General features: G+C 45.1%; 2 protein-coding genes across 8 annotated transcripts in view; one reads left to right on the top strand and one right to left on the bottom strand.

Annotated features, from left to right (window-relative positions):
* Positions 1-6093, bottom strand: part of arid4a (AT-rich interactive domain 4A) — a 131451-nt gene extending 125358 nt beyond the window's left edge. For 2 of the 3 annotated variants that reach the window (XM_070879142.1, XM_070879140.1), the window contains exons 1-2: positions 6000-6093; positions 4940-4994 (exon numbers count right to left, since the gene is read on the bottom strand). In XM_070879142.1, the coding sequence (XP_070735243.1) occupies positions 4940-4945 (6 nt within the window). In that variant the 5' untranslated portion in view covers positions 4946-4994; positions 6000-6093. The remainder of the gene's footprint in view (positions 1-4939; positions 4995-5999) is intronic. The other variant, XM_070879141.1, reaches the window with a different exon arrangement.
* Positions 6094-6216: 123 nt separating this feature from the next.
* Positions 6217-23278, top strand: part of LOC139263300 (F-box/WD repeat-containing protein 7-like) — a 237005-nt gene continuing 219943 nt past the window's right edge. For 4 of the 5 annotated variants that reach the window (XR_011593087.1, XR_011593085.1, XR_011593086.1 and 1 more), the window contains exon 1: positions 6217-6339. The gene's annotated coding sequence lies outside the window, so the exon portion shown is untranslated. The remainder of the gene's footprint in view (positions 6340-23278) is intronic. The other variant, XR_011593088.1, reaches the window with a different exon arrangement.

Consider the following 23278-nt stretch of genomic DNA (forward strand, 5'->3'; position numbering starts at 1 on the left):
AGAAGTCACATGAAGTTAAAATGCATGTGTACCCTGTAACAATATAGTAAGCCAACAGATGATGTCTGTCACAGACTGGAATGCACTTGCATGGTTCCAAGATCAGTGGCTTGACGATGCTAAATTAAATTGCCTTCAATTATAATTCATGCCATGAAGTATAACTCAAAACTACAGATCTAAGGATGAGGACAACAAAATAATAGACAAATCAGAATGAGCACTTTCTCTTGCATATTCTCGACCAGTCAATACATCCAACCACACAGGAATGTGTGAATGAATTCCTATTCCTATTCACTGACACACTGCCTTCTTGAACTTGGACTGGAGATCAACTGGACCCACAACTGACTATGACTTATTAACCTCCTGCACTTCACTGATCTCCACACCTCTGGCACCAAATAGTTCGACCATCATGTTTAGTCTGGATCCAATTGCTCTAAAGAACAATCCAGTCAGGAAGAGTTATGTCTCTTTCAATTACAACAGACCTTGCTGGTTGGCCCACTTTCCCAATGTATTGCTTATGAATCCTATAAAAAGATATTCACAGTCAAGAAAGATTGTTAGATCACCCATGATGATTTTCAGAGTGTGGTATTATTTCTCCCCCAACTACCACAAGTAGTAACCCCTGGATCTTTCACACCCCATACAAAAATGTTTTCCTTAATTTCCTCCTTTGACATAAAATACGGTCGATAGCTTTAAACACAATTGCAGTTCTGCAGCCCCAAGAAAGCTGAAAATTTCCCCCTTCCCTTACCCTTCCTCCACTCATGCTGAGCAACGACTCCTAGTGACAGTAACTTTCTGGCACCTCATCCAAGTGTTCAATTTCCACAATCATAACTTCATCTGATTTTAACACAAACAATTATATTTGTTACCAAGATTGTTTGTTTTCCAGGTTTTTGAGCATCATTATAGGCACGTTTATAACAGTATACTTTGCTGCTCTTAGTTGGTTTTTGTACATTAGTTTATTTTAAATTTTATTTTTTTTTAAATAAAGCAAAATAATTTTGATTTATCTCTACAGATAAACGTACAGTAGTAGCCAGTTTCCAGGTCTGTCGAATCAATCTCCATCTTCCATCCCTGTCTGGGCAAAGTGGCTTGCCAAGCCGAGTCAAAGTAAAATTATGAGCAATCACTAAGACACAAAAACTATGCGAGAAAGGATTCCATCTTCAACATTAATGTCATTTCACATAGCCATTATTTATTTTTAAAAAGCTCCAGTTTCCGGGCTCACTGATTAACAGTGCCACAGAAACACATGGCACTGGTTTATGCCCACAAATCTTCTACTCCTAGGAAAATTGCTGACCAGAGGCAAAACCTTTTCCTGGTAGGAGAAAATTTGGTCGAGTGAACTCCTGTATTGCTGCCTGGCATGCTTCTAGTAGCTGTCTTAAAGCTGCATTGGTCGAGACTTGGAAACAATTTGTTTGCTCTCTCATTTGGGCACGTGTGTGCAGTTTATGGAGGAACCTAAATAAACAGTTAAAGTAATTTAGTGAAAGGAAACTTTAGAAAAATTATTTTTTAAACTCTTCAGTGCAAGAAACTTTCAAAAAGCACTGCGGATTGATCACAATAATGCAATCTCATTCAGCCAACTTGATCTAGCCTCAATCAAACACAACTATAATCCATCAAAAAGTGCATTTGCAATTACACGATAGAAAAAGATGACTTTTTTCCTGTGAAAAACGGTCAATCTACTTTGACTAACTAGCAATAAAACTTACTCCAAACAATGGAAAGAAAAGACTTGCATTTATATACCTCAGGTCAGCCCAAAGCGCTCTACAGCCAATGAAGTACTTTTGAAGTGCAGTCACTGTTGTAATGTAGGAAACACACCAGCTAATGTGCGCACAGCACGATCCCACAAACAGCAATGGGATAAAGACCAGATAATCTGTTTTTTTTTGTGAGGTTGACGGAGGGATAAATTGGCTGGATAATTCCCCTGCTCTTCTTCGAATAGTGCCGTGGGATCTTTTACATCCACCTGTGATGGCAGACGGGACCTCGGCTTAACGTCTCATCTGAACGACGAAAATAGATGTAATGTGAAAGCTGCCACTCTACAGGCTGTGTAAAAGTAATGTATGCATCCAAATTGCATTTAAACAGCAATTTTTAAAGTTGAAAAGTTAAACCCGTTCAAAAACGTCCTCCAAAAAATGTCAAGGCTGTAGAAACCAATGCGAAAATAACTGAAATGTGACAAAAGGCTGTTATTATTACATTTGTTAACACTTGTACTTTTATGTTTTTAAACACAAATATATTAACAGCAAGTGTTTGAACAAAAAGAAATCTCCCCTTTCTGTCATTGCGTGCCCATTTGCTTTTTGATTGGTTCATCAGATTTTCTTTCACGTGCAGAGATTGAGAAATTACAATTAGGCTCAAATGTCATGAGTTATTACTGCAATATTAAGAGTATTAAAATGGGCTTATAAAAAAATCTTTTTTTCCCCCTTTGTTTCTCTTCTACTCAACTATATATTTTCAATATTTACTTTAACATTTACATTATGCTTCATTTTAATTTTTCTTACCTTATAAATGACTTATGTAAAACAAGACTCACCCAGAGGGAACTTGCTCGTGGCCAAGCATTCTACAGACACGAAGAGCTATTGTGTCAGTACTAGCCAAACGGCTAACCCAATATCTGATTTACTTGGGAATATGCACCAAGTTACCTTGTGGGTTCCTAAAGAAAGCCATTAAACTGTAAATGCTTCACTACTTTTGTGGGCTCTTCCAGAACAATGTAAATCCATTTTCAAAATCCATTTATCTCAACAATGCCTACCCACCTTTTGGAGACCAAACACTTACAGTTGTCCTGACTCAATGCCTGATGAGAGGAGTTTATACTTATAAAGTCTGAGTTACTGGCATGGCAAGTTAGCATTTATGGACACACCTTTGCTCATATATCCAGCATGCTGATATCACTGCTCCCTTTTCTTGTCAGCACTTTCCTTACATGGGCATTTTTAAAAAACACACATATAAACGGTTTCAAAACAAGCACATAACCTTCTTCTCAGATAAAAACAACTCTTTCATCAATGCATTTCCAGATCACAAACTTTTAATAGTAACTGTACTTGGAATTAAACCATTTATCTAGTCAAAAGTTAGTGCCATATTAATGATACGATATATGCTAGTAAACAACAAAGACAGAAGTGAGCAATTATTAGCACTAATATTTCATGCTTGTCCCAAGCAAAACAGGATCACTAATTCAATTTAAGAGCACCAAAGAATGGTATTTTGCTAGCTAAACCACTTATTAAGTTTCCTGAATATATGAATATGTGCAATCTACTTCTGTTCATTCAAAGTGATTTTTTGCTATATTAAAATATCCAATTACCCAGCAGCTTGAATGAAGTAATGTAAACAGTACAGGATTTCAAATTAAGAATAGACTGTATTCTTAAGTAAAAACTCAAGAAAGATAGTTAGTTGAATTAATAGATCCCAGCAAAATTTCAAAATGATTTGAGGGGTTGGCGAGAGAAAATCACCTGTCAAATTTGGTAGCAATCCAATCTTGAGGTCTGAAGTTACAAGAGTGTTTACTCACACACCACCCCAGCAGTTGCCACAGTATCCATATATAAAAGTAACTACGTACCTGGCAAGAGAAAGCCACTTACAATTGTTAGAGTCTATTTCAAATAACTAAGTTATAGAAGTAATAAGTAAAATATTCACTTACAGTACAACAAAATAAATATTCCCATCTTTATTAAGTGCAGTGTTGATGGAGTGCTACTCTTTCAGATGAGGTGTTAAACTGAGGCCTCGTCTACCCCCAGGTGGATCTAAACTATCCCACTATTCAAACAAGAACAGGAGCATTCTCCCAGTGTACTGGCCAATATTTATTTCTCAAACAACATCACTAAAATATTATTTGGTAATTTATCTCATTGCTGTTTGCAGGACCCTGCTGTATGCAAATTGTCTGTCATGTTTTTCTATATGACAACAATGACTACATTTCAAAAGTACTTCATTGACTGACAAGAACTTAGAAATGTCCTGAGGTGGACGCTATATTAATGCTCGTTGTCCTTCAAATATGTAAAGGACACATCAAGTACACTCTTGTAAAATAATAGATGTCCTGGCATATTGATATTACTTACAATACATCTGTCATCTATGTGATTACTTTAAAGCAAACTAATAAACTGAAACAGATCATGGTTCGCTAAGTTGTGTTACAACTGGAAACTATCAAAAAAAATTAATATGCCGAAAGACAACCCAAATGGCCATTAAACAGTTCAAAATTCTCTTCAGGCAAATGCACAATGTTTAGAATTTTTTTGCAGTTTCCAATTGTGACAGTATCCCTCAAACGATTATCTGTTTCAATGATACATATGTAAAAGATTGATTAGGAAGAAATTATTGAAGATATACTCTTCTTTCTAGGGGCATAATGGGGTACAGTATGAAAGGCACCCACAGTCCTCCAGCACCTTACCCAATCTAGAACAAAGTTTGAGAGATTCTCAACAAAATCACTTTTTTTCTCCCCTGACCTTAACCTGTTTCATTCTAAGTGCAATTTGAGTACTTCACATTTTTGCTTATTCTGAAATGTTTTCCTAAGTTTTATACATTAGTCTGCACTTCAAAAGGGCAGTTATTGGTTATGTATAATATCTATTTTTAGATATTAACCATAACAGTGCTCCAAACAAGAGTCCTAGCATTATTACTACTCAGCCTATTCTACAGTTCAAATAACTGTCTTAAAAAGATGAATAGGTCTGAGATGGTCAAACATTCCCATTGGAGACAAAAATAGTTCATATAACTCTTCTCGTCAAAAGAAAAACAGTGTCAAGAAGTAAAGGAGTCAATGCAAACAACTTACCTTCATTTTCGGGTGTCCTATTTACGTGAGTGCTTCCAGCTCGAAGTTGTGATCACTGCAGTTAAGAAAAGGATACGATCAAAGCCTATTCGGTAAAATTAAATTGCAATCTACAATAACTCTACAACACATGAAGAAACAAGCTTCCAACGTACCGAAATGTAAATAGCGTTTTCCCCTTCATCTCATAAAGGGGAAGCTACGAAGTTCACACCCACGAAATGATTATACAACCTATTCAATAAATTACTGGAATGAAGGTACAATTAAAACCGATTGTGAATTTTGAGGACAATTTAACTGCCCCTTCCCGCTTGCTCCTCCATCCTGTGTCACGTCGCCATTGCTCTCTCGCTTTCTGCACCATGTCAGTTCAACAAGCTCAGATCCTGTAGTACAATTATGGAGGTGTCCCGGCAAATCAGTCGCCTTCTCCGCTCATAGATCGACAGCCAAACGCACCCTCCCCCTCCAACACCCTCCCTACGAGTACAAATCGCTCGTTTACTACGACTTTTCCTTTGCAGTTCGAAACGATTGTAGAAACGCACCATCTGGAGAGGAGCAAGTGAGGCCAGTACTTTAAAACAGGTCGATGGGAAACAGTGGCGAAGTTAAAAAGAGGATTGCTGCCTCGGACCGTCTTTCAAGCCCGTCCCCCCTCACATCTAAGGGCGCTTTAACAAAAATCGCGACGATCGAGGATCTGCACATGAATTAAAAAAAAACGAAACCGCCGCAAACATACAAGTCACCTTCCTACTGTCCCAACAGATTAAAAACCTGGATTTTTAATTGAACTACCGGTCCAAGGGGAGCAGGAAAATGCGTGCACAGGCGGGTACTGGAGAAGTCGGAGCTGACTGCCATTCAATGCCCACCTACGTTCACTTTAAACCGAGAGAAGGGGGGAAAAGGGCTCCAGCGGATTCACCTCAGCTCCACAACCCAAAACCCAACCAACCTCCGCCCACAACGCTATTTAAAGGCAGATTTTTTTTTTGCACGAACACCACAGAAGTGAAGGGCTGCCTGTTAGCTCGGGGAGCCGCATACTCACATACATCCACCACTAACGTCCACTTCCCCGGGTCCCAGCGAAAACCGAAATAACAAGCTGTTGAGCGAGCCTGCCCTTCTCGCACTTCAATTGGCTGAATGTTGAGCAAGGCGACCGCACCGCGCTCTGATTGGCCGCACGGTCACATGGAAACGGGTCCGAGCGGCGGCTTAGGCCCAGGGTGCAGCGCATCCCCCTCTTTCTGCGCATGCTCCATAGCCCGGGACGGCGCTCAAGCCGTGCGCCTGCGCAGATGGGAGAGGTGCTCCGGCGCCATCTTGGTGGCGATTTTTGCTGTTTGAGGTCCTGTTGAAGCAGAAGCGACCGCGAGGAGGATGAGGTGGGTCAGGAAATTCTTTGCTTTTAGCTGCTAGTTGGCTGGTTCATCGTCGTTTTTTCATCGAGGGTATTAGGATACTGTCTAATGTACGTTTTAGGATTGTTAAGAAGTGTGAAAAAGGCTCCGGAGAGTAAAAATAAAAGGTCAAATGAAGGCTATTTCTGTTCTCGTCATTGGGGAGTTGGTTCGGTTCAATGGCGTCTTTAGCTATTAGTGCGTCACTGAGCTGTTACGTACCCGGAAACAGCTGCGGCTGTAAATAGTGTGCACGCGGCATGCGCGAGGGCCTTTCTGCTGTCAGTTCTGCAGAGTTTTTACTACTACAGGGTACTGAAGAAACTTAGCAGCTCTCGAAGGACCAGTAGAATATAAAAACCCACCCACTCAATGCGAAGAAAGCATTATAAGCGCCTTTAACGTAGTGAAACGTCCCAAGGCGCTTCACTGTTCGAGTGGATGTATTAAGAAACTATTAATTTTATGTACCGTGAACGTGCATCTATAACTTCCTTTCGTGGCGATCTTAGCTGTTAAAGTACATCTCTTTGAAAAAGTAGCCTGCGGTCAAATAATGTAGCTTCTTAAAATTGACTACCCACCGATTTTTGGGGGATCTGAATTTTTAAACTTTCTGGCTCACATCCAAACCCATCTCTTGTGGCTTCTACTCTTGAGGTCTTAATCACTAATAATGTCTGAGCATGTTCTTGTCTCTCGTTGTCCTTGTCCTCATGCCTTCTATTTCTGTCACTATCTGACCCTAGAAAAACAATCTTATCCACCTCCCTTGTGTTACATTAACATTTCCAATTCCTTCTCTGGCCCTTAAGCTATCATGACATCTTCCACAGTTGAACTGCTCTCTTGCCTCTGATGCTGCAGTTTCCACCAAATCACCCAATTTTCGATCCCTGTCGTTCCCCCAGTACACTTTCCATCTTCATTGCCTTAAGTAGGGGCTATAAATTTGAGTGTGCGTAGTGCACAACCGGTAGTGTCATTCAATAGGTCCAACTTGACAGTGGTAAGTGTGCCTCACTCTTCTCAGCCAAATCCTCCCACTACCCCTGGATCATCCTGGAAGGCAAGGACAACGCAAGGCTTCTTTTCTCCATTAGTAACCTGCCTCCTACTCCAATAATTTCTCCATCTATCTTTATCCAAAGCTTCTGCCCTCCTTTCTCTTCTCCAGTTCCTCATCCACCCTACCTCTGACCTGTTATTATTGTGCAAGTTATATTTCATCATCTGCACTCTCCAAGCTCCTCCTCTTCCATGGGTTCCACCTCTTGATCTATTGATTTCCCCCACCTGCCCTGCCCCAATTCAACAGATCAGTCAATAGCTCCTCCTGTCTTCTGTGCTTGCTGGCATTGTAAATGATTCTCTTTGCTTGGGTACTTTAACAAACTAACATCATCACCACTTTCTCAGCTGCAAGACACTTGCAAACTAAAACTGGCATAAATACAGATCCTTCAGCTGTCCTCCCTGTGTGGTATTCATTCTGTTGCTTATATTTGTCAGTTTTGTTTCCTCTCTCCATTATCCCTTACAGTAAAACAACCATGAGTGCTGAATAATAGGTTTCATATTGAAAGTGTTAAAAATTTCTGTGAATGTTCCTTTTCTTTTGAAGAGCAAGAAAGACGCCTAAAGAAATGTGATTTTAAAAAATTGGAAGGGGACCAGGGGAACGAGAAATAAGATGCTGGAGAATAATTTGGTATAGTTCTGTGGACACTGATTCCTCTGCCATATTGCCCAAGTGGTTATTCTTCATATGAATGTCCTAGCAGAAGCATCAAAATCAAGCCTAAGCCCGTCTATTCATGCACTTTGCAGCAGGGGCTACTGGACAGCAGTCAGGAGTGAGAATTCATGCCTGCAGGTCAGAAGCAAGCAAGCAAGAAATAACTTGCATATACATAATGCCTTTCATGACCTCAGGACTTCCCAAGGCACTTTACAGCCAATTAAATGCTTTTTGAAATGTAGTCACTCTTGTAATGTAGGAAACCTGCCAGCCAATTTGCACACAGTGACGCTGATTGAAGGACAAATATTGTCCAGAACGCACCTGCTCATTGTCTTAAAAATAAAAGTTCCACGGGATCTTTTATATCCAGAAGCGAGACATTGATGTAATGTCGCATCCAAAAGACAGCCCTCTGATCAATGTTCCTTGTAATTTTGTGGGGGACTGCGCGGTCTATTCAAAGTACTGCGCACATGCGATTTTTAAAGTCAGCTGCGTAGGACCTTCAGAGTGACGTGCAGCTTAATGAGAACATTTCTTCCCTCGGTGCTATATTGTCAACCTATATTGTGCTCAAGTCTCTGGACTAGGACTTGAACCCGCAACCATCTGACTCAGTGTCGGGAGTGCTACTAAGCCAAGTCTGATATCCTGAAGAGCACCAAGGAAGCTGCCTTACTCTTCCAGTGACATAAGAACATAAGAAATAGGAACAGGAGTTGGCTCTCGGCCCCTCGAGCCTGTTCCACCATTTAATATGATCATGGCTGATCCGATCATGGACTCTGGTCCACTTCCCTGCCTGCTCCCCATAACCCCTTATTCCCTTATCGGTTAAGAAACTGTCTATCTCTGTCTTAAATGTATTCAATGACCCAGCTTCCACAGCTCTGAGGCAGTAAATTCCACAGATTTACAATTCTGAGAAGAAATTCCTCCTCATCTCAGTTTTAAATAGGTGGTCGCCTTATTCTAATATTATGACCCCTAGTTCTAGTCTCTCCCATCGGTGGAAACATCCTCTCTGCATCCACCTTGTCAAGGCCCCTCATAATCTTGTACGTTTCAATAAGATCACCTCTCATTCTTCTGAATTCCAATGAGTAGAGGCCCAACCTACTCAACCTTTTCTCATAAGTCAACCCCCCCATCTCCGGAATCAACCTAGTGAACCTTCTCTGAACTGCCTCCAAAGCAAGTATATCCTTTCTTAAATATGGAAACCAAAATTGTACGCAGTATTCCAGGTGTGGCCTCACCAATACCTTGGATAATTGTAGCAAGACTTCCCTGCTTTGATACTCCATCCCCTTTGTGATAAAGGCCAAAATTCCATTGGTCTTCCTGATCACTTGCTGTACGCTAACCTTTTGTGTTTCATGCACAAGTACCCCCAGGTCCCGCTGTACTGCAGCACTTTGCAGTTTTTCTCCCATTTAAATAATAATTTGCTCTTTGATTTTTTTTTTCTGTCATAGTGCATAACCTCACACTTTCGAACATTATACTCCATCTGCCAAATTTTTTCCCACTCACTTAGCTTGTCTGTCCTTTTGCAGGTTTTTTGTATCCTCCTCCACACATTGCTTTTCCTCCCATTTTTGTATCGTCAGCAAACGTGGCAACGTTACACTCGGTCCCTTCATCTAAGTCGTTAATATAGATTGAAAATAGTTGGGGTCCCAGCACTGATCCCTGTGGCACCCCACTAGTTACTGATTGCCAACCAGAAAATTACCCATTAATATCGACTCTCTGTTTTCTGTTAGTGAGCCAATCTTCTATCCATGCTAATATATTACCCTCAACCCTATGAACTTTTATATTGTGCAGTAACCTTTTATATGGTACCTTGTCAAATGCCTTCTGGAAGTCCAAATACACCATGTCCACTTGTTCCCCTTTATCCACCCTGTTCGTTACATCCTCAAAGAATTCCAGCAACTTTGTCAAACATGACTTCCCTTTCATAAATCCATGCTGACAACTTAGCTGAGATTGCCTTATTTCGTACAGGCCATCAAACAAATCTGGAATTTTCCTGCTTGAAGGAAGCTTTCTTTTCACAACTTTTTCTTTTCTTGCCCAAAGACTGTAGTATGTAAGTATGGTAATGGGGAAATAGGCCAATATTCCCTTGCACTAATTCTAATTTAGCAAACAAGAACTCTTAATCTTGAAAAATGTCACTGACTGTTTGGGAAAAGGTGAAAAGAAAATATTTCAAAATCATAAATGTTGTTGCTTCTCAAAGCCAGGGACATACGTGCAAGAGGAATGGAACTTCTTTTGTCATCCAGTGCCAAGATATAAATGTGTGCCAGGTGCAGAGTAAACCTTCCTCTCCTCCGCCCAACACTATAACTTAATCCCACTCACTTGCACCAGAGTGAACTTTCTACTTCCCATGCCAGCTTCCCTTTATGGTCGTTCAGTGAGAGTTTGTGGAGTTGTGTGCTGAGAGCCTGTAAACACTCGGGATGACATTGAGAGTGGCAAAATTGTCTCAAATTGAACTCTTGCAACTGGCAAGGAGAGGGAAGGGAACTTTCAATCAATCGGTTTGGACTTGATTCAAAACCTAGAAGTGAAAAGACACACCGTACATCACAACAGACATCTGTTTTTAAACTTGTATTTTCCCTTTAACATGGAGGAAAGTTGTTTTCTTCTAACTTTGCCATAGGTAACCATTATCGGATCTGATGGAAGGAGCTGACTTTGTTGTCATTGCCCCAATCCTTTTGACACTAACCATTATCAAAACTGGATAAGATTGAAATAACTGCTGCAGTTCACCATATTTCGGTTGTGAAAAACATCTTGATCCACAAATATCCAATGCACCTGGTGTGCAGCAGAATCACACAGACTAGGAAAGTACCAGGTCTCTTCTGTGGGAGGTTCCATAAATCGTTTCAATCCCTCTGGCCCTGGTAGGAGAAAATAGATACATTACTTGCTCTTGTCACATCATTTCGACTCGGGCTGGCACTGCAGCATCTCTTTGAGGTAGTGTAATTACAGCATATTGGGCCCGAAATTCATCGACATACCGCCCACTATCACCCGCTTATTGCCCAAAAATACAATTTTGGTGATTAAAAAAAAAACTACATACCACTTGGTGGAATATTCATTGTTGACGTATCGCTGAGCGGTATGCACACCATCCGCCGTGCAGAACCGCCCACATATCGCTGAAAAAGTCCGATTTTCATGGCATACCACCGGAGCTGCAAACTGTCTTGGAAAAGGTTTTACGCGATGTTAAGTGGGCGGTAGTGCTCGGAGACTCTATTTTAAAATTGGGAACAGTCAGCTAAAGCAGCACCTCTATTTCTGAGGTGAACAGTGACTTTACAGTGGAAAAGGTATTTTTATTGGTACTGAGTAAATTAAGATCAAAGGCATTTTCGTTATTTTTTTTCATCGACAAATATTCTGGAGATTTAAAAAGAAGGGGGCCTGTACTATCTCAGCCTGTATTGCTGACGACCTGTCCAATGCAGGATCCAGATGGGAGAAGGTTTATTGAGCAGAGTTATCAGGGTAATAGAGGAGGTCGCGGACCGATGAGAAGGTCTTGCCCGCAAAGGATTTTCAAGGAGAAGCGCTCATACTTGGACCTGACCGATCGACCGTGTGTTCGAAGGACACGCTTCCGAAAAGAGGTGATCAATGAGATTTGCCAGCTCATTGAGGCAGACCTGCAGCCCAGTACCACCAACATTACTGCACTCTCTGTCGAGATGAAGGTGACTGTGGCACTTTCCTTTTATGCATGTGGCTCTTTTCAGGCAGCAGCTGAGGACATATGCCGTATTTCTCATCGCTGAATTCGACAGGTAACCAAAGCACTGTATGCACGCCGGATGGAATTTATAAACTTCTCAATGACCAGGGAGGCACAGTGAGGGCTTTGGGTTTTGCACGCATTGCCGGCTTCCCCAAGGTGCAGGGCGCTGCTGACTACTATATTGCCCTGCGAGCACCATTACAGGAGGTGGAGTTGTACCGAAACCATAAGAGATTCCACTCCCTCAACGTGCAGCTCGTATGTGACCATACACAGCGCATAATGGCAGTGAATGCCAGCTTTCCAGGGAGCATCAATGATGCGCACATCTTGTATGAGAGAACTGTGTCTGACCTGTTGAAGTCTGAGCCAGAAGGTAATGCTGGGGGACAAAGGATACAGCCTCGCCACCTGGCTCTTGACCCCCCCCCTCCGTGGAACCCTCGGACAGAAGCCGAGCAACAATATAATAAGAGCCATATAGCCACACATAATATTATCGAAAAGACAATTGGAGTGCTGAAGCAGCGCTTTCGATGCTTGGACCACTCTGGAGGCAGGCTGCAATACCACGCTGAGCAGGTTGCTCAGTTTACAGTGGTGTGCTGCATGTTGCATAATTTAGCAATCGTGCGGGGACAGGAATTGCGGGACCACCTGAGAGAGTGCAGGAGACTGAGGAGGAAGAAAAGGAAAATGAGGAAGAGGAGCTTCCAGATGAACCCATGGCACCCCCCACCCCCCCCCAATACCACACAGCAGAAAGCGTATGCCACTGCAAAATTGTTAACGTCAGCAGCTCATAATTGAACGCTTTGCTTGAATGGAGAGCTGTGTTTTGGAACCCTGACGACTGTTACCCCAAAAGTTTGACACTGTATAAGACTGCTCAAATTCAATTCAAAAGTTTATGTAAAAATATGAAAAATAGAAAACAATTTTAAAACTTTGTAAAACTTGTAACTATATAACAACTTTAATAACTTTAACAACTTGAATAATCTTTTTAAAAAAAAAAATCAAACTTCAGTTATTAAATGAACAAATACAACAAAAGACCCTTTACTGTCCTCGACCACGACCTCAACCGAGTGCTACACCACCCTTGGGACTATTTTACCCCCCTTTCTTACTCCCGCCCTTCCCTTTCCCACTGCTTCTAAGCCCGGACCACCCCATGCTGGTACAAAACCAGCGTGCAGCAATGCACCCAGAGTGCTGTTGCTGTCGTTGGGAGTCAGACATTGCAGGCGCAATAAATGAGCCCTCAGGAGAAGCTTGTGATGTGGAAGGCACGGCTTCAGGGTTGGAATCTGCTGGCAGCTCCTCACCCTCCGGTGCTGTCGACCTGACTACAATGGCATGGGGGGATTCCGTGCCATGTCCCGATCCAGTCGATTGCTGCATGGAGTCAGCAGTTCGCTCCATCGAGGTGATCAGGCGCGACATATCCTCCGACTGCCGTTCTGATGGAGCCGCGATGTTTGCGGCTATCATAGCCATGGCTTTGAGCAGCTCTCGACCTATGTCGACGCTGGCCTGTGACACATGCACCATATCCTGGTACACACCTATCTGTCGTGCAGCAGCCGACCTTTTCTGCACCAACCTCCGTCACCGCGGCAAAGATGCTGCAACACTTGGGGGTGCGTTGCTGCACACCATTTGGTCCCGCAGAACAGAGGAGCCATGGGGGAATCCCCTGAATATAGACTCGGTGGTGGAGGATGTTTCAGCTGACCCACACGGAACTGGTGCATCCTGTTCCATTTCCACCCCCACCTCCATTGGCTCCAGGATCAGCGGCTCGTCCTCTTCGTCTTCATCATCTCTGCCAGTGGTGAAGTAGAGAAAAGGGCTGGCTGATGCCAGAGTTGTGGAGGCAGTGGGTCTCCCTCTCTGGAGGTGTGGTCTGAATCGTCCGAGTCTGGAAGTACAAAACACCATTTAAAAATGCTGCTTGGCACCATGAGAGGGGTTAGGGTTACATGACTACATAGTATATACTATGTACATATTTATACTATGTATAGTGACTTAGCACAGTCTTACTTAAATGTCCACTGCTGCATTACTGCATTATATATCGCAGACAGACAATACATATATGCATTGCATTACATGCCCCCAACATTGCAGTACATCACATGAGGCCAACATTACAGTGCAATAAACTTGTATTACATTACATGAGGCCAACATTACAGTTACATTACATGACATGACAGGACCGCTACACAGACCAGGGATTGTATTCAACATACATCCTGTGAGAGTGGGTCAGCTCCAATGGCAGTGGTGGCATGATTGCTATCCCCAACCAGAGACAGGGCACGGATCGTATTTCTGTCAATGGCTCTTGGGTTGTGCATCCTCCTCCCCTATGCCGCTGATCACGCCCGCACATACCCCAACCCCTGCCCCACTGCCACATATCCCCCCCACCTGTCCCACCACCATATATAACCCCCCTGCCCCACCACCACATAACCCCACCCCACCACCACATAAGAAATAGGAACAGGGAGTCGGCATACAGCCCCTCGAGCCTGCTCCGCCATTTAATACGATCACAGAAACATAGAAAATAGGTGCAGGAGTAGGCCATTCAGCCCTTCGAGCCTGCACCACCATTCAATAAGATAATTGCTAATCGTTCACCTCAGTACCCCTTTCCTGCTTTCTCTCCATACCCCTTGATCCCTTTAGCCGTAAGAGCCATATCTAACTCTCTTTTTGAATATATCCAACGAACTGACATCTACAACTCTCTGCTGTAGGGAATTCCACAGGTTAACACGGCTGATCTCATCATGGACTCGCCTCCACTTCCTGCCTTATCCCCTTATCGTTTAAGAAACTGTCTGTCTTAAATTTATTCAATGACCCAGCTTCCACAGATTTGCAACCCTCTGAGAAAATAAATTTCTCCTCAACTTTGTTTTAAATGGGCGGCCCCTTATTCTAAGATCATGCCCTCTAGTTCTAGTCTCCCACATCAGTGGAAACATCCTCTCTGCATCCACCTTGTCAAGCCTCCTCATAATTTTATACGTTTTGATAAGATCACCTCTCAATTCCAATGCGTAGAGGCCCAACCTACTCAACCTTTCTTCATAAGTCAACCTCCTCAACCCTGGAATCAACCTAATGAACCTTCTCTGAACTGCCTCCAAAGCAAGTATATCCTTTTGTAAATATGGAAACCAAAACTGCATGCAGTATTCCAGGTGTGGCCTCACCAATATCCTGTATAACTGTAGCAAGACTTCCCTGCTTTTATACTCCGCCGCTTTGCAATAAAGGCCAAGATACCATTGGCCTTCCTGATCACTTGCTGTACCTGCATACCAACCCCACCCCACCCCCCACACCACCACTGCATTGATCCTCTTGTCATTGCCTGAATACATCGCCATAACCCTAAGACACTGAACCTACTTTTACATGGCACACGGGTGGGGGGGGGTTGCTTAAATAAAATCATTCATCCTAATCATAGGCGGTCCCTCGAAACGAGGATGACTTGCCACCATGCCAAAAAGGATGAGTTCACAGGTGTTTCAATGAAGGACTCGAACTACATCCTCAAGGGTGGAAGGTGCCTGTGCGTGGATTTTTTTTTAATGTGTGGTGGCTGTTGCACACCAGTCATCACACCGGCTTGACCGAACTAGGTCTTGGTCCAGTGGCTAGGATTACCCAAGACGACTGGAGACCAGCTCTGCTGCACTGACCTAGTGCGCACTCGTATCGCAATGTGGGCTGGCCCGTGCTGTCCCTGGGCACCTGGCCCAGAGCTCACTCCTCCCCTGGGCCCCAATCATGTTCCTCCACAGTCTCTCGCCGCTCCTTCGCCCTGATCTCGCCACTCCTGCTGTATTTTATCTAAGAGGTGGTTCAACGAAAGTTCACCAGACTAATCCCTAGGATGAGAAGGTTAACCTATGAGGAGAGATTGAGTAGAGTAGGCCTATACTCTTTGAAATTTAGAAGAATGAGAGGTGATCTCATTGAAACATGTAAGATCCTGGGGGGATTGACAGGATAGATGCTGAGAGATTGGGGGCACAGCTTCAGGATAAGGGGTCAGCCTTTTTAAGACTGCGATGAAGAGGAACTTCTTCACTCAGGGTTGTAAATCATTGGAATTCTCTGCCACAAAGGTCTGTGGATGCTCAGTAGTTGAGTATATTCAAGGTTGAGATAGATTTTTGGACACCAGGAGAATTAAGGGATATGGGGCTTAGGGCAGGAAAGCAGTGCTGAGTTCTTAGATCAGCCATGATATTGAATTGCAGAGCAGGCTTGGGGGCAGTATGTGTTGTGTATCTGTAAAGCATGCACTCCCATGTTCCGCTACCAGGGAGCTCATCCCCTGAAGTCCCAAGGGATCCCAGCATCCCTTGGGAGCACTGTATATAAGCCGGCCCCTAAGGCCTGTTCCTCACTCTGGAGTGACTTAATAAAGGCTGAAGTCACTGTTACTTTAACCTCCCTGTGTGCAGTCTCATCTGTGTTTGGAACACAATAACTGGCGACGAGTATACGAATCCAACGCAAAGATGCAGCAAATACTGGGCATCCTGGAGAAGTTCTCGGAGGGTGAGGACTGGGAAGCCTATGTCGAACGGCTAGACCCGTACTTTGTAGCCAACGAGCGGGATGGAGAAGGAAGTGCTGCAAAAAGGAGAGTGGTCCTCCTCACAGTCTGCGGGGCACCAACTTACAGCCTCATGAAGAATCTTCTGGCTCCAGTGAAACCCACAGATAAGTCGTATGAGGAGCTGTATACACTGGTTTGGGAGCATCTTAACCCGAGGGAGAGCATGCTGATGGCGAGGTATCGGTTCTATACGTGCCAGCGATCTGAAGGTCAGGAAGTGGCGAGCTATGTCGCCAAGCTAAGGTGACTTGCAGGACAATGTGATTTTGATGGCTACCTGGAGCAGATGCTCAGACTTTTTCTACTGAGCATTGGCCAAGAGACCATCCTACGAAAACTTTTGACTGGAGAGACACCGACCCTCAGTAAGGCCATTGCGATAGCACAGGCGTTTATGTCCACCAGTGATAACACCAAACAAATCCCTCAGCACACAAGTGCTAGCAATGTTCATAAATTAACTGGAACTGTGTTTGCGAGCAGAAATGTACAGGGCAGAAACCACGAGTCTGCAACTGCCAGCAGGCCGCAGGTGACCCAGATGACTGCGCAACAAAGGATGAATGCAAGGCAGTTCACACCTTGTTGGTGTTGTGGAGGCTTCCATTCAGCCTATTCATGCTGCTTCAAAGGGCATGTTCGCAAGAGCTGTGGAACAATGGGGCACCTCCAACGAGCTGCAAGCTCTGCAAAACCTACTAACCACCACGTGGCAGAGGAAGATCGGTCCATGGTGGATCAAAGCAATTTCGAGCCTCACAGGAGGCAGATACTGAAGTACACTGGGTACACACATTTTCGACGAAATGTCCAGCTACAATGCGGAATGTAAAATTGAATGGCTTACCCGTAGCCATGGAACTGGACACTGGCGCCAGCCAATCCATCATGAGTAAAAAGATGTTTGAGAGACTGTGGTGCAACAAGGCACTCAGACCAGCCCTGAGCCCCATCCACACGAAACTGAGAAGTATACCAAAGAGCTTATCGCTGTCCTGGGCAGCGCCATGGTCAAGGTCACCTACGAGGGCACGGTGCATGAACTGCCACTCTGGATTGTCCCGGGCGATGGCCCCACACTGCTTGGAAGGAGCTGGCTGGGCAAAATCCGCTGGAACTGGGATGACATGCGAGCGCTATCACATGTCGATGAGGCCTCATGTACCCAAGTTCTTAACAAATTTCCTTCCCTTTTAGAGCCAGGCATTGGAAAGATTTTCGGGGCGAAGGTGCAGATCCACTTGATCCCAGAGGCACGGCCCATTCACACAAGGCGCGAGCTTCACCTCACGTAATGAGGGAGAGAGTGGAAATCGAGCTGGCTGCAACATGAGGGCATCATCTCCCCAGTGGAATTCAGCGAGTGGGCCAGCCCGATTGTTCCAGTACTCAAAAATAATGGCGTGGTCAGGATTTACGGCGATTATCAAGTAACTATTAATCGTTTCTCACTACAGGACCAATACCCGCTACCTAAGGCAGACAACCCATTTGCGACGCTGGCAGGAGGTAAGACGGTTCACCAAGCTCAACCTGACTTCAGCCTACATGACGCAGGAGCTGGAGGAGTCTTCGAAGGGCCTCACCTGCATCAACACGCACAAGGGACTGTTCATCCACAACAGATGCCGTTTGGAATTTGGTCGGTAGCAGCGATCTTCCAGAGAAACATTGAGAGCCTACTCAAGTCGGTACCATGCGCGGTGGTTTTTCAGGACAACATATTGGTCAGTGGTCGGGACACCGTCGAGCACCTACAAAACCTGGAGAAGGGCCTCCAGCGACTGGATCGCATAGGGCTGCGGCTGAAGTGGTCGAAATGCTGCTTCATGGCAACAGAAGTGGAGTTTTTGGGGAGAAAGATCGCGGTGGACGGCATTCGGCCCACAGACGCCAAGACAGAGGCTATCAGGAACGCGCCCAGGCTGCAGAATGTCACGGAGCTGCGGTCGCTCCTGAGACTCCTCAACTATTTGGTAACTTCCTACCGGGGTTAAGCACCCTCTTAGAGCCCCTACATGTGTTATTGCGTAAAGGTGAGAACTGGGTATGGGGAAAAAAACAAGTAGTTGCTTTTGAGAAAGCCAGAAACATTTTATGCTCCAACAAGCTGCTTGTATTGTATAACCTGTGTAAAAGACTCGTGCTAGCATGTGATGCGTCGTCGTACGGAGTCGGGTGTGTATTACAACAAGCTAACGTTGTGGGGAAGTTGCAACTTGTAGCCTATGCTTCCAGGAGCTTGTCCAAGGCTGAGAGGGCCTACAGCATGATTGAGCAAGAGGCATTAGGGTGTGTGTTCTGGGTAAAGAAAATGCATTAGTACCTGTTTGGCCTCAAATTTGAGCTGGAAACCGATCACAAGCCCCTCACATCCCTCTTCGCTGAAAACAAGGGGATAAATACTAATGCCTCAGCCCGCATACAAAGGTGGGCACTCGCGCTATCAGTGTATAACTATACCAGCCGCCACAAGCCAGGCACCGAGAACTGTGCGGATGCTCTGTCGGCTACCATTGCCCACTACGGGGATGGAAATGGCGCAGCCTGCAAACTTGTTGATGGTGGCGCAGCCCACAGACTTGTTGATGGTCATGGAAGTGTTTGAAAATGATTTTAAAAATCACCTGTCGCGGCCCGCCAGATTAGGACTTGGACCAGCCAAGATCCTCTGCTATCCAGAGTTTTAAAAAAATACTGTGTGCTGCATGGGAGCTGGGCCAGCATCCCCGTTGAAATGCAAGAGCTAATCAAGCCGTTCCAGCGGCGAAAGGACAAGCTGTCCATTCAGGCAGACTGCCTCTTGTGGGATAACCATGTAGTGCTACCCAAAAAGGGCAAGGAGACTTGCATCTCAGATCGCCACAGCACACACCCGGGTATAGTAATAATGAAAGCGATAGCCAGATCCCACGTGTGGTGGCCCGGTATCGACTCTGACTTCGAGTCCTGTGTATGGCAATGCAGCGTGTGTGCTCAGTTGAGCAACGCGCCCAGAGAGGCACCACTAAGTTTGTGGTTCTGGCCCTCCAGACCATGGTCGAGGATCCATGTCGACTATGCGGGCCCGTTTCTCAGTAAAATGTTTCTGGTGGTGGTGGATGCTTTTTCAAAATGGATTGAATGTGAAATAATGTTGGGAAGCGCCGCCACCATTGAAAGCCTGAGGGCCATGTTTGCCTGCCTGACATACTGGTCAGTGACAACGGGCATGCTTCACCAGTGCCGAATTTAAAGAATTCATGACCCGCAATGGGATCAAACATGTCACCTCGGCCCCGTTTAAACCAGCCTCCAATGGGCAGGCAGAGCGGGCAGTACAAACCATCAAACAGAGCCTTAAACGAGTCACAGAAGGCTCACTCCAAACCTACCTGTCCCGAGTACTGTTCAGCTACCGCACGAGACCCCACTCGCACACGGGTGCCCGCGGCTGAGCTACTCATGAGAAGGACACTTAAAACCAGACTGTCGCTGGTTCACCCCAACCTGCATGATCAGGTAGAGAGCAGGCAGCAGCAACAAAATGTAAAAGATGGTCGCGCCACTGTGTCACGGGAAATTGATCTGAATGACCCTGTATATGTGCTAAACTATGGACATGGTCCCAAGTGGATCGCGGGCACGGTGATAGCTAAAGAAGGGAATAGGGTGTTTGTCGTCAAACTAGACAATAGACAAATTTGCAGAAAACACCTGGATCAAATGAGGCTGCGGTTCACAGACTGCCCTGAACAACCCACAGCAGACACCACCTTTTTCGAGCCCACAACACACCCCCAAAGGATCAACGACACCACCCCGGACCAGGAAATCGAACCCATCACGCCCAACAGCCCAGCAAGGCCAGGCTCACCCAGCAGCCCTGCAGGGCCAACAACACGCCAGCCCAGCGAGGGCACAGCCAACACACCAGAACAGACATTTGTACCGAGGCGGTCCACCAGGGAAAGAAAGGCTACCGACCGCCTCCCCTTTTAAATAGTTTTCACTTTGACTTTGGTGGGAGTGACGTTATGTGTCTGTAAAGCATGCACTCCCATGTTCCGCCACCAGGGGGCGCATCCCCTGAAGTCCCAAGGGATCCCAGCATCCCTTGGGAACACTGTATATAAGCCGGCCCCTAAGGCCTGTTCCTCACTCTGGAGTGTCTTATTAAAGACTGAGGTCACTGTTACTTTAACCTCCCTGTGTGCAGTCTCATCTGTGTTAGGAACACAATAGTACGGCCTACTCCTAATTCTTATGCTCTATGCTCTATGCTCTATGTTCTTATTTTCTTATTGAAGGACTGATTAGTGCAAAGGTGTGAGGGGGTAGGTAGTGTTGGTCCAGAAAAAACATTCCTAGTTTGTGTAATCTCTCCTCGTAATTTAATCTTTGGAGTCCGGATATTATTCTGGTAAATCTAGGCTGCACTCCCTCCAAGGCCAATCCATCCCTCCTAAGGTGTGGTGCCCAGAACTGCTCACAGTACTCCAGGTGTGGTCCTACCAGGGCTTAGAATAGCTGTAGCATAACTTTACCCCCTTGTATTCTAGTCCTTTAGATATAAAGGCCAGCATTACATCAGCCTCAAATTGCTAGAGAAATACCTCCAACGATGTCTTCGCAAAATCCTGCAAATCCCCTGGGAGGACAGACGCACCAACGTTAGCGTCCTCTATCGGGCCAACATCCGAAGCACTGACCACACTCGACCAGCTCTGTTGGGCAGGCCATATTGTTCGCATGCCTGACACAAGACTCCCGCAGCAGGCGCTCTACTGAGCTCCTATACTGTGGGCGAGCCCAGGATGGGCAGAGGAGACGTTTCAGGGAAACCTCGGGGCGTCCTTGATAAGGTGCGGCATCCCCACCGACACGGGAGTCGCTGGCCGGGGACCGCCCTGGGTGGAAGTGGTGCATCCAGGAGGGTCAGGTACTCTTGCTACCCTCACCAGGTCGTTCCACCTCTGAGGGCACCTTTCCCCGGTGCGTACCATGGTACTTGTGGAGGACACAGCCTCCCCGATTTCGTTCCATATCCTGTTGTACTCTTTTAGCGGGGGGCTTTCCACGACCACCCTTCATTAGATCAGGGTACCCCTCGTAATATTCTCGAAGGGCAGGTAACTTCGTCTCGACAAAGGCAGGCGCACTCAACCTCCCGTCCTTTTCAATGTTCCTGTAATTCAACGTTTTTAAATATTTCCATTATATTTACGATTTTTGATTTGTAAAATGTCGTCTTATTCAAACTGTAATTATTTATGAATATTTTTCAACTCTGCAATGTTATTAAACCAACGAACCCTCAACTAGCTTGCTGCTCCTCCCTCTCCCTAGATTTCAATTCACTGCACATGCATGGGGGCCCCCTGATCCCCGAAACCACGGGTAAAAGGCTTCTCTGAAAACAAAAACGTAAAGAAAAAAAAATCACGCATGCGCAGTTCAGTACAGCAACATCCATCGAAAAGAAAGTCGATCTGGATCGACTACAATGCTTACCTACTGCCTGCTGCACACCGCTCGCATACTGTCAGCATACCACCGAAAAAGAATCGACCAAAATTGCGCTCTTCAGTCTCGCTAGTATGCCGAAGGTTTGAAACGACGCACCACTGGCATACCACGGAGAAATGGGCAGACCTTATGTAATGACCAATTTTGGGTCCAATAAGTTTACGTAGCAACTTCCATTATCAATGTAGACATAAGTTATAATGGAAACATTTTGCAAACTTTGAGCAAATGGAAGACTTCATATAGACTAGTGGATCTCCCACAGCATGTCCTACTGGTGGGCGTAAGAGATCCTATAGCAATATTTTGAAGAGGAGTAGAATGATAGAATGATTACAGTACAGAAGGAGGCCATTCGGCCTATTGAGCCCATGTCGGCTCGCTGCAAGAGCACTTAAGCTGGTCCCATTCATTCTCTTTCCCCTCCCCCCCCCCCCCCCCCCCCCCCGCAACTTTCCCTGGAGCCCTGCAATTTTTTTTCCTTCAGTTACTTATCCAATTTCCTTTTGAAAGCCACGATTGACACTGCCTCTGCCACCCTTCCAGGCAGTGCATTCCAGAACCTAACCACTCGCTGAGTAAAAAAAAAAAAGTTTTTCCTCAAGTCCCCTTTGGTTCTTAGTCCTGACTAATCGTCCCTGTAATTTTTTTTTTTGGTGCTGTGCAGCCCATTCAAAATGCGCAATTTTTGCTTTGAAAAGCAAGCTGCACGGGATTCCTGGAGTGTTGCATGACCATGCAACTTAAAGGAAACATTGGTCCTGGTCAATATTTATCCCTCAACCAACATCACTAAAACAGATTATCTGGTCATTATCTCATTGCTGTTTGTAAGACCTTGCTGTGCACAAATTGACTGCTGCGTTCTTACATTACAACAGTGACTACACTTCATTGGCTGTAGAGCGCTTTGGGACATCCTGAGGTCATGAAAGGTGCTTTATATAAATGCAAGTCTTTTTTTCTTTTGGTGGAGCTTGAGTTTGGGTGGTGCTACTGCAGAATCCTTGGCGAGTTGCTATGGTACGCTAATGGTGGAGAAAGAGAGTGGATGTTTCAGCCAGTGGGTGGGCTGCCGAAGAAACGGACTGTGTTGTTCTGGATAGTGTTGAGCTGCTTGAGTTATGTTGGAGCTGCACTCATCCAGGCCAGTGGAAAGTATTCCAACACATTACTGCATTTTCGAGATGTGTGAGAAATCAGATAG

The sequence above is a fragment of the Pristiophorus japonicus genome, chromosome 4, assembly GCF_044704955.1.
Source record: "Pristiophorus japonicus isolate sPriJap1 chromosome 4, sPriJap1.hap1, whole genome shotgun sequence".
In the NCBI taxonomy this organism is placed as follows: domain Eukaryota; kingdom Metazoa; phylum Chordata; class Chondrichthyes; family Pristiophoridae; genus Pristiophorus; species Pristiophorus japonicus.